Source organism: Pelodiscus sinensis, chromosome 31 (genome assembly GCF_049634645.1).
Source record: "Pelodiscus sinensis isolate JC-2024 chromosome 31, ASM4963464v1, whole genome shotgun sequence".
Classification (NCBI taxonomy): Eukaryota; Metazoa; Chordata; order Testudines; family Trionychidae; genus Pelodiscus; species Pelodiscus sinensis.
The window spans coordinates 6,878,083-6,888,531 of record NC_134741.1 but is presented as its reverse complement, the minus strand read 5'-3'; the positions used below and the strand labels follow the sequence as shown (position 1 = coordinate 6,888,531).

At 55.1% G+C, this 10,449-nt stretch overlaps 1 protein-coding gene across 1 annotated transcript; it reads left to right on the top strand.

Moving 5' to 3' along the window:
* The first annotated feature begins 816 nt into the window (after positions 1-816).
* On the top strand, positions 817-9,824 carry LOC142821553 (zinc finger protein RFP-like). The gene is made up of 7 exons (XM_075912815.1): positions 817-1,326; positions 4,537-4,632; positions 5,445-5,675; positions 5,981-6,003; positions 6,713-6,828; positions 7,772-7,831; positions 8,727-9,824. The coding sequence occupies exons 1-7, from the start codon at positions 910-912 to the stop codon at positions 9,233-9,235; spliced, it is 1,452 nt and encodes a 483-aa protein (XP_075768930.1). The 5' UTR covers positions 817-909; the 3' UTR covers positions 9,236-9,824.
* Positions 9,825-10,449: the final 625 nt, after the last annotated feature.

Genomic DNA, 10,449 nt, shown 5'->3' with positions numbered 1-10,449 from the left:
ACCAGCTGGTGTTTCTCCTAACACCCCAGCGCCTGGCTCCTGTGGTTCCGTGACAATCTCAGTGCCTGCCTTAACCCCGGCCATTCTCTTGTTCTCCTGGCTGTGCAGGGCAGGTTGGGAATGTTACCACAGTGACTCCTGTGCACCTGGAAAGAAATGAACCCCCCAGGCTGTCACGTGCAGAACAAAAGCGTCTCTCCTGCAGCCAGCCTCAAGGTCTCTGATGACGGGGTGTTGCCAGTGCTGCCTGATGCTGATCAGTTCGTGCTTTTCAGCCTGGCTGCTCCAGCAAACGGCTCCATGGACAGAACTGAACAAACACACGTTCTCATGTCTCTGCTCAGCTCACTCCCAAGTCCGGGGGGCTCTGCTCATTTGCTGCTTGCCCAGCACCTGACTCTGGGGAACATTCGAACCCCTGTGCTCAGGGGAGTGAGGGGGGAAGGGTCACTGGGTTTTACAGGGACATCAGCATCCTCCTGCCCTAGTGAGCTTGCAGTGGGTCTATGCACCTCAGAAGTTACCTGCTACAGGACAGACCCAACCAAGAAAGCAAGAGAAGGCCCCTGGCCAATACCTACAGTCCTCATCTAGAACCTTTCCAGCACATCAGCAAGGCTCTGCAACCTCTTCTAGGTGATAATTTTAGGACCAGAGCCCTAGTGGGACCTTTTCCACCAAAGCCTCCCGGCCTGAATTGTTTCCTTTGAGGCCTTTCCGATCATTTTGGGTCAGTACAGGGTTGAAAGTAAATTATATTTCTTAAAGGTAAAAAAAAAAAAAAAAAAACTCAGGAAACAGCCTGAGTCAGTTCCAGGAAGGGAAACGCCCCATTGCTGCTGTGGGCGGGGCACACAGTGTGAGCTCAGGAAAGTGAAACTGATCTTGCTCCACTGCCCAGAGGGAGCCATGGCTGCAGAGAGCACCTTGGAAAGTCTCCAGGAAGAAGCGACATGTCCCGTCTGCCTGGAGTATTTCACAGCCCCTGTCACTCTGGAGTGCGGGCACAATTTCTGCCGGGCCTGCATCAGCTGGTGCTTGGAGGGACCCGGCCCAGCCTCCTCCTGCCCGCAGTGCAGGGCCCCGGTGCAGCAGGGCCCCCTCCGGCCCAACAGGCAGCTGGCAAACGTGGTGGAAATAGCCAAGCGGCTGAGTTTGCAGGCACCAAAAGGAGCAGGAGGAGACGGGGTGTGCGGGGAGCACCAGGAGGTTCTCAAGCTGTTCTGCGATGAGGATCAGACTCCGATCTGTGTGATTTGCCATCTGTCTCAGGCTCACCGCTCTCACAGGGTGGTGCCCATACAGGAAGCGGCCCAGGAATATCAGGTAGGAAATTGCTGCCACGTTTAATCTACTGTCTATTTGAGAGTTTGCCTGCCTGTGTCTGTGTGTTCGCCTGTTCGTTCAAGCACTGAGCAGTAAGAGCCAGGGCCGTGGCATTCAGCATGCGGTTTCCTCTGATCATAACTTAAAGCCACACACAGGTTTGGCTTTGCCAGGACAATGGGAGGAACCTGGGATGGGGGTTTGCTTCTCATCAAACCATACAGAAAAGAGACAGACTCAGTGGGGATGTGAAAGGGGCTGGTTGGGGGCACCCACCTCTGTCTGGGACTGCCCCCGTCCCGAGCCTCTCCCCATCTCAGGGGCCCTTTAGGGAGCGTGGGCTGAAGCCCCCCCCCCCCAACATTCATGTGTAGGCATTGGTGGCTGCTCCCCTTCATCAGGGCGTGAGGGGAAAGTGCTCAGTTTGCTGCATTCCTCACTCTGGCTGGGGGGCGAAGGGGGCAGATGAACCTGGACCTGCCTGAGCCAGGGGGCATGTACCCCTCTCCCAGCTGGGCCCGCTGGAGCTGCAGTGGCCATGGAGAGGCTGCTTATCTGGCCCAAGCTGCTGCAGTGACTGAGGGCTGGGGTAGGGCTCTCTCCCCAGGGCAGGCTTCCCTTCTTCCTCAGCCCCACCCCAGAGCAATGAAATGAAGCCTGGAGAGTCTCATTTTATTCTCCAAACTATACAAATTGAATTGAGGACCCCAGCAATGTTGGGTAAATCTTCTAATAATAAAATCAGCGCCCTGGCAACAGAGGCAAAATCTCAACTCTTTAAAGCTACCGACTTTGAGAAACTTTGCCCAGAGATGCTGAGTCCTTCTGGGACTCAGCTTAGTTTAAAAGCTCTTTTTTCCCAGTGGAAGCTGGGTCGTTCTCAGGGAGGCTTGGCTCAGAAGAGCTGAGACTGACATCTCTGAGCCAGATGCCCTCAGATAGGGAAAGAGGAAGTTCCAGGCTCTTGTTGCCATTATGGATTTGTCTAACAGAATGTGTTGTTGTTGCCTTGATTTGCATCACAGTAGCCTTGGAGACCCCAGAGGAGATCTGGGCCCTGCACAAAACACAGCGGGGGACAAGTCTTGTCCTGAGCAGGGTACAGCCTAAATAAGACAAAAATGGGTGAGGAGGGAAACTGAGGCACAGAGAGTTGCTCGGGGTCAGTCAGTAGGTCATTGGTAAAAATGGGATTAAAACTGAGGTTTTCCTAAAGTCAGTCCAGATCCCTACCTGATATGCCATGGTGCTATCTCAGCATCAGCCCCACAGTGATGAATTATGGCCCTTAGGAGGGAAAAACATGTTGATAAAGACTCAGCAGGTTTCCCACTGGGCTGCTGAACTCCTGGGCTGCTCCACGAGGGGATAAACTCAGATGCCACAGTTGGCACTAGAGATCACTAGGCTGGATGCCGTGTGGGGTCCCGAGCGCCTTGAGTCCACCCACAACAGGGCTCCACGCAGTGGAGGGCCATGCTGGGTACCACTGGGATCAGACTGGGCTGGAGCAAAATTCCCCCCAGGCTGGCGCTGCCCGGTGCCAGTCGGACCTGTGCCAGTGGGTACCTGGGCACGGACCAGCCACCGAGGTTCTGTTAGTCCCACCAGGCAGCCTGTGGGAATCTCCCAGAATGCACTGCTGCCGGGAGCTGTACCAGGGACTGGGGCAAACCCCAACCGTCCTGAACAGAAATCAGCCTTTTAGTTAAGGGAGTCACTGACCCATCCCCCGAGCACAGGACACGCCCACGCCTGCCTGCTGGGCCCTCCCTCAACGCTTGGTCGGCCTCTGTGGGCCTGTCCCTGCCTTGTCAGACCATCCCCACCTATGTCATTCTGCGTGGAGGTGCCGCCCCCACCCTCACAGGTGCCCTGCTGCAGCCTCAGTCTCCTCCTGTCCCTTTCTCACTGGACAAAGCCACGGCCAGGGCTGAGTCCCCACCAGGCAGGGACAGAGCCCCACAGAACTGGGACTGCGCAGCGTAAAGCCCCCCGCAGGCCCTCAGACGGGGGAGGGGACAGACAAAAGGGCAACTGCCCCGGGACCTAGTGATTCATAAGGGCCCAAGGTTCTGGCTGCAGCTGCTACTGAGGCAGCCAAGGCAGCCATCACTCCCGGCCCTTTAACTCACTGCTGCAGTGTGCTGGGTGGCAGTGAGGGCTGTGGGGACACGGCAAATCACACTCTAGGCAGTGTTGAGGGCCGACTGTCCTCAATTGCTCCTTCCACTTGAGGCCCTGCCCCTCCAGGGAGTGCGGAGCCCCTGAACCCCAACCACTTTGCCCAGTGGCGGCCCAGTGACACTCTTGCTCCTCTGAGCCTCCCTCTATCTAGTGGGGTTTGGGCTGGTGCTTAGCCCAGCTCTGTCCTACCAGCGCAGCTCCCAGGCCTCAGGGCTGAACTCCCAGCCCCTGTTTAAGCCCTGATGAATTCTGGGGTTGGTATCACTCTGTTATTTAAATCCTCTTGTTGCATAAATTGCTGGTTTCGTCCCCTTGGAGGCTAGTCTGATTTACCCCAAGAAGAGAGTCACACTTTCAGGCTGGGTCCAACTCAAGTTTATTGGTTGCAACCAAGGTATGGCTAAGGAACTCAATGTTCAAAGCAGAGCCGACCTCGGGCGTAGGCTAAGCATCCTTTTTTATACTTTCTTTAACTTTCTTATCTAACTTGGCATGTCTTGATTTGTTACCTTAGCTTCGTGTTGCAGCGTTATTGGTTAGCATACTTCAACTTTATTCCACTCAGTAACAACCACCAGTATAGCTTACTTAAGCAATAGCAATTAGCAAATTTCCCTAACTCAAGTAATACATGTAATCCAGTCCTTGAGAAATGGGTCTAAACGGCTAGTTCCCCTTTTCACTACAGCTTCTAAAACATGCGCAATTAGCTAAATGATATGTGCTGTTTCAAGCTTAAGTAATGGAAGGGGGAAGAAGCACACATAGTCTTGACTATATTTTACTACACTCTCACACAGAGATGTGCTGATTCGCACACACACACACCCCTGCCCCGTGAGTCCCGGCCTGTTACACATGGTGCCACTAGTTAGTGCATAAATCCCAGTACCGCAGGGTGATAACTGAGATCTCTCTTTGGTGGCCCTGATGTCACACAGCGACTGGGACCAACAGTCACTGGGGCTGTGGGTGGGAAAAAGCCTCACAATGAAACCTCCCAGCTCATTTCTGTTTCCTCAGGGAAAAATCCAGGCCCATTTGAAGACTCTGAGAGGAAAGAGAGAAAAGCTGCTGGGATGGAAAGCGACAGGAGAGGGGAGAAGCCAGGAGTATCTGGTAGGTGCCTGTGGCTATGGACCAGCAGGGACTGGCAGGGGGAGGGGCTGTTTGGAGGCAGGCTCCTGTGTGGCCTTTGGAGGGTGGGATGGCGAGTTGCTCCATGACCATGGCTTGCTGGGTTAGATCCATGTGCAGACAGGCCCTGAGCTTCCATGTCAGGGGATGAGTTAATGTCCAGCCCTTGTGGCTTTCCCAGAAATCCTCCCCCAGTGACCTGGCTGTTGGGTTTGGTCATTTTTTGCATTATCTTGTTTGTTTCTTTTTTCTCCCCTGGTATCTCTGTCAGGGTGGGGCTGAGCAGTATTTCCAGTAAACTGAGCGCCTGGGAGAGATTCAGATGATGCCCAGCTGATTAGCAGAATGCCCAGATTTAGATTTTGTTTCTATTGGTCGTGCACATATGCGCATACCTTGGTGCACACAGAGAAATGTATTCCACACGAGGGTGGAGAAGATTAAAGGGAACATCAGTGTCTGCTCATTTCCTGCATTAACATCTTTGTTCCTTTTTTCTCCCATGGTGTCTCTGTCAGGGTGGGGCTAAGTCCTGCCTCCTGCTGCTTGGGGTCTGAATTCCCAGAGCCCATCAATAACAGAACATGGTGCTCATGACAGACATGGAACCGCTCCTTCAAGAGAGACACAGGGGCCAAAGGAGATGCTGGGAGAGACGCCTCTGCCTAGTACCCACAGAGCAGGGTCGAATGCCAGAAATCTGAGGGTTCTCCCTGCTGCACACTCAGCTCCCCATGAAAGGGCCCCGGGCTCCATCCATGCCCCTGACCAGCCCTTTCCCTGTTTTCACACAGAAACAGACACAAGCCGAGAGGCAGAAGATTGTGGCCGAGTTTCAGCAGCTGCGGCAGTTCCTGGAGGAACAAGAGCGACTCCTGCTGGCCCAGCTGGAGAAGCTGGATGAGGAGATTGGGAGGCTCCAGACTGACACTGTCGGGAAACTCTCTGTGCAGATTTCCCATCTCAGCGAGCGGATCAGTGAGCTGGAGGGGAAGTGTCAGAAGCCAGCGAGTGAATTCCTGCAGGTGAGACTGAGGGAGAAACATCCCAGCTCCCCACACAGGGAAGGGAGGCTCCTGAATCACAAGCGCTGGGGTCCAGCCGTCAGATCTGGGTGTAACTCGGCGGGTGCATTGCTGCCATGTGAGTGACTATTGTGCTTTGCAGAGTCACAGGCACAGAGCTATTAGAGATGGCAAAGCCCCATTCGCTGAGGGGATCCATGTTCCTGGGGCCAGGGCAGGGCCTCTCTTCCCATGTTTGCAAAATCCCTTCCCTGGGTCCTGTGTGTGTGTGATGGGGTTGAGATTCTTTTCTCTTTCCTCTATAGGACGTGAGAAGCATCTTGAGCAGGTAGGTGTCTCTCACTCCCCTCACTGCCCAGCTCAGGGCAAGAGCTTGGAGCTGATGTTGGCACCACATCTCCCCTGCAGCCAGATGTGAGGGGAAGGTCACAGGCTGAGCAAAAATCTCTGATCAGCGTCAGCCTGCGGCTCTCCCCTGGCCCAGCAGACTCTGGAATTCCCCATTCAGGGCACAGTCTGAGCTCAAGTGTTTCCTGGAGCTGTCACCTCCCTGGGGACTGGCTGCCTCAGGGCTGTGGGGTGGGACATGGGCCTGTCACTGCTGGGCACTGGGCACATTCAGCCCAGGGCAGCAGGGACCCAGAGTCTGACCCACCCGAGGGCTGTTTGGAGACCTGTGGGAAAGGGCTGGGGAGGGGGGAGCTGGTGTCTCAGTCTAGTCCGTAGTGGGCAGATTCCTACAGCCCTTCCCCTGGGAACCTCCTGCCCCTCAGCGCCTGGGGGCCAATGGGTGAGTTGGCCGTGGAGACTCAATTCCCCTTTCGTCCCCCAGCTGGTCTCCCCAGGCCAGAGCTGCAGACTGTTCATGGGACCTTTGAGGGGACGTTGCAGGGCCAAGGGCTGTGCTGCCCCTGCTCTCGGGCTGGGAGAACTGAAGGATTCGAACTCCAGGCCCAGCAGAGCAGCGACTCACTGGCCAGAGCTGGGGAACTGAGTCACTCGGTGCAGTGTCCCCATGTGACGTTGTCTCTCCCCAGGTGTGAGACGGGGCCGTTCCAGCCACCAGAGGAGATTTCTCCTGAACTGGGCAAGCGAGTCAGGGGTTTCTCCCAGCAAACGACTGCGCTGTCGGAGACACTGAGGGAATTCACAGGTACCCAGAAGGGACGGGGGAGGGGAGAGTGAGCGAAGCATCTGAGGCCATGGAAAGAGACCGATGCTGGTCATTTGCTTCCTCGATAGATGAAGCTTTGGTTGAATTGTGAGGTGAGAATGGCGCCCACTTGCCATCCCAGACACTCAGGGTGATTCATTGAACCTTATTTGTTCCAAAAGCCGCTTTGTAATGACAGTGATGTTAGAGCACAAAATGGCCGACACACAGACAGAAACACGCCCAGCTCCGTGCTGCTCTCTGCAGAGACGCTGAGTACACAGACCCCACGGCTCACAGGTAGAGCCAGGAGTTCGCAAACTCTGAACCTCCCACTTGTGTCAAAGGAACCCAAGTGGGTGAAGTTACTTTGAGGCCAAAGTCTTTGCAGAATCTGGGCCTGGGTTGTGACAAATGTCAGGAAGTGAATGAATCAAACCCAGCGGAGTCTGCAGGGTGGGAGGGGTTGTTGAGGAGAAAGCGAATCTCTTCACAGATTGCCCTGGGGTGGCTGTGAAGCTGCAGGGATGTGGGTTCTATTGCTGGGAGAGGCCTGAGTGAGAAAGAAAGTAGGAGCTTCAAACCTTTTTAATTGTGTTAATTCCATAGTTGAAGTTGAAGTAGCTGAACTTGTCTGTTGGCGCTGTCCACGCAGCAGGCAGTGGAGGGAAAAGCACTCTCCCTCCCACTTCCCTTATTCCTCATGCAATGAGAGCTACCAGCACTGACAGAAACACCCCTCAGTTGGATTAGCTGTCTTTACTTGACTGCTAATTCGAACCCTGGGAGATTGACAGCAGGAGCCTCGATCTTCTTTGTAGTGTAGATGCACCCAAGTGTGTCTCTGCTATAATGAAAACCCAGGTCTGTGTGTTAGGATTGGGGATGTCGTGGGCAATATGGACTCCTGAAATCTCACCTTTCTTCTCCCTTCCCCCACCAGTCATGGTGCCCTCTGCACTGGACAGAGCAAGAGGAAAGTCCCTGGGAGCTTTCAGACAGGGTGAGGTTTCACGTGGAGACTGAAAACACCTTCCTGAGCTTGTAGCTCAAGTCACCAACCAAACCCCCAGTGACCACGACAGGCAGAGCCCCAAACCTGCCCCGAGTGGTAAGGCGCCCCAGGGACACTGGATCAGAAGGACGAGGGGCCGTGTCCTGCCCCCTTTAAGGAATGGGATGGTCGGACCCCCCCCCCCCCCCACTTGTCACTATGGGTGCAGTTTGTGGGCAGGGGGATTTGCAGGCAGGGGCTGCGCTTTGTGTCGGGGCAGCTGATCAGCGCAGCCCCTCCTTGGGCACCAGCCTCTGCCCTGTGCTGCCCCTTCCAGTGGCCCCACCCTAGATCCCCTTCCCCACAGGCCCTGCCCCCGGCCAGGCCAGAAGCCAGAGCTGGGCTCCCCCATTGAGCCCGGCTGCTCTGAAGAGGCCTTGACCCTCCATCTGCCCAGGGGGGCAACTGATGCCCAGGCCCTGCTCTCTGGGGTGAGGCAGCTCTTCCCCCGCACTGCCCCCTCCCCTTTGTGCCCTGGGTGGGGGGTGGAGGCTGCAGCAGGGGAGGGAGTTTCCCTCTGGGGGTTAAAGCTGGTACCTGCCTCCTCTGCCCCCCCACTGAATCCTCCTGCTCTGGGCCTGACCCTGGGGGTGGAGCAGCCCGAGCTGGGGGCAGGAGGCTGCAGCCTCTGCACACAAATGAGAAGCTGATGAAGCGGGTCCCATTGCCCAGGCTGAGGCGCTGCAGTGACAGCTCGGCTCAGTCTCAGGGCCCAGGGCAGAGGCAGCTCCCTGGGGCCCAGGCCTGTCCCAGCCACAACAGGGCTTCAGGGGAGGGTGAGAAATGGCCCCAGCTGCCCCCAGGGCTGAGCTCTGCCCCTCACGTCCTGATTCTCTCTCCCCAGTGACGGTGACTCTGGATCCAGACACGGCTCATCCCGACCTCGGCTTGTCTGGGGATGGGAAACGTGTGAGATGGGAATACACACGGCGGCGACTGCCTGAAAACCCAGAGAGATTTGACTCTGATCCCTGTGTGCTGGGCCATGAAGGATTCACCTCGGGGAGACATTGCTGGGAGGTGGAGGTGGTGGATGGGCAGTACTGGGCCGTGGGAGTGGCCAGAGAGTCTGTGAGTAGGAAGGGAGGGATCAGCCTTGAGGGGGAGATCTGGGCTTTGCAGCAGAGGGGTCGGGGTCAGTTCCATGCTCTGACCTCCCCTGAAACCCCCCTCCTTCTGAGCCCCCCCAGAAGGATCCGGATTTCTCTGGACTGTGACCGGGGGCAGGTGACATTTATTGATGCTGGTTCTGAGGCCCTGATCTTCACTTTCCCGCCGGGCTCCCTCCCTGGGGAGAGAATCCGACCCTGGCTGAGGGTGTGGCCAGAATCCCAGCTCAGCCTGTATCCCTGAGATCAGCCTCTCTGGCCTCACACAGCCCAGTCTGTGTGAGCCTGGAGGACTCCCCTCTACGCAGCCCCTGGCCCCTCATCTCTATGATGCCTGAAAGCTCCTCCCCTCCCTCCCTGCAGCCCCCGGGATGGGAGGGGGAAGAACCCCTGGGACTGCAGGAGGAACAAATGGGCAGAGGCTGGGGCTGGGCAGGGGCAGAACTAACAGCCGGGCTGGGGACAGGCAGAGGTGGGGGTGGCAGGACACAGAATTAACCAATCAGGGTTCGGAGGGTGGGGGGAAGCTGGAAGCTGCGCAGCAGCAGGGAGCGATTTGTACCAGTCTGTGTCCTGAGATCTCACTGGGGTCTCCAGCCAGAGCTCCAGCCACAGGAGCCAAAGTCACCTTCCTCTGTGACTGTGGGGCAGCCGGCAACACTTGTAACCTGTGTGCCCCTAAGATTTTCCCTCCCTGAGCGGAGTGAGTTTGATCTCGTGCAACAACACTGAGGTCCGTAGGGATTGTTGGGCATGTGCCAGGAAGATTCATATTTAAATATAAGACTTCTTACTTCTGTACAGATAACTTGAATAAATGTTATTTGATTCTATTGCATATGAAAAATTCTTTCAGCCTGTCTGCCTGAGTCCATCTGGGTATTTCCCTTAATATGGGCGTTTTCATTCCTTTGAAGAATACTGCTATTAGCGATTGCATGTTCCAAAACAAAACAAATCACTTTTGACCAAGCTCCACATATACCACAAAGTGCACATCTCAGTTTCCTCTCTCCTGTTGAGGGCTGACTTTAATTCTTGCCACTATCTAAGGGTACGTTTACACTGTGGAGCTCTTGCGGGATATCGGAAGTATCCTGAAAAAGCTATTCCACAATAGCTATTCCGCGTATATTGAAGCAGCCTGTTATTTCTAAATAGATTTTCAAGTAAGGGGTGGCTTATTCTGATGTCCCGGTAACCCTCGTTCCACAAGGATTAAGGGGCATTTCGGAATAATGAGTTCTTTCGAAATTTGGTGCTGTGTAGATAGCACCAAATTATGAAATGAGCTATTCTGAAATAGCATTGAAATAAGCTACACAATTTGCTTAGCACATATTGCATAGCTTATTTCAAGCTAAGGATGCTATACAGGCAGTCCCCGGGTTACATACAAGATAGGGACTATAGGTTTGTTCTTAAGTTGAATTTGTATGTAAGTCGGAACTGGTACAT

Bases quoted from the DNA above. Each gene is read 5' to 3' on its own strand.
- LOC142821553 (XM_075912815.1), top strand. From the start codon at position 910: ATGGCTGCAGAGAGCACCTTGGAAAGTCTCCAGGAAGAAGCGACATGT. The intron at 6,004-6,712 runs GTAGGTGTCTCT...GTCTCTCCCCAG, and splicing joins GTGAGAAGCATCTTGAGCAG to GTGTGAGACGGGGCCGTTCC. The intron at 6,829-7,771 runs GTACCCAGAAGG...TTCCCCCACCAG, and splicing joins GACACTGAGGGAATTCACAG to TCATGGTGCCCTCTGCACTG.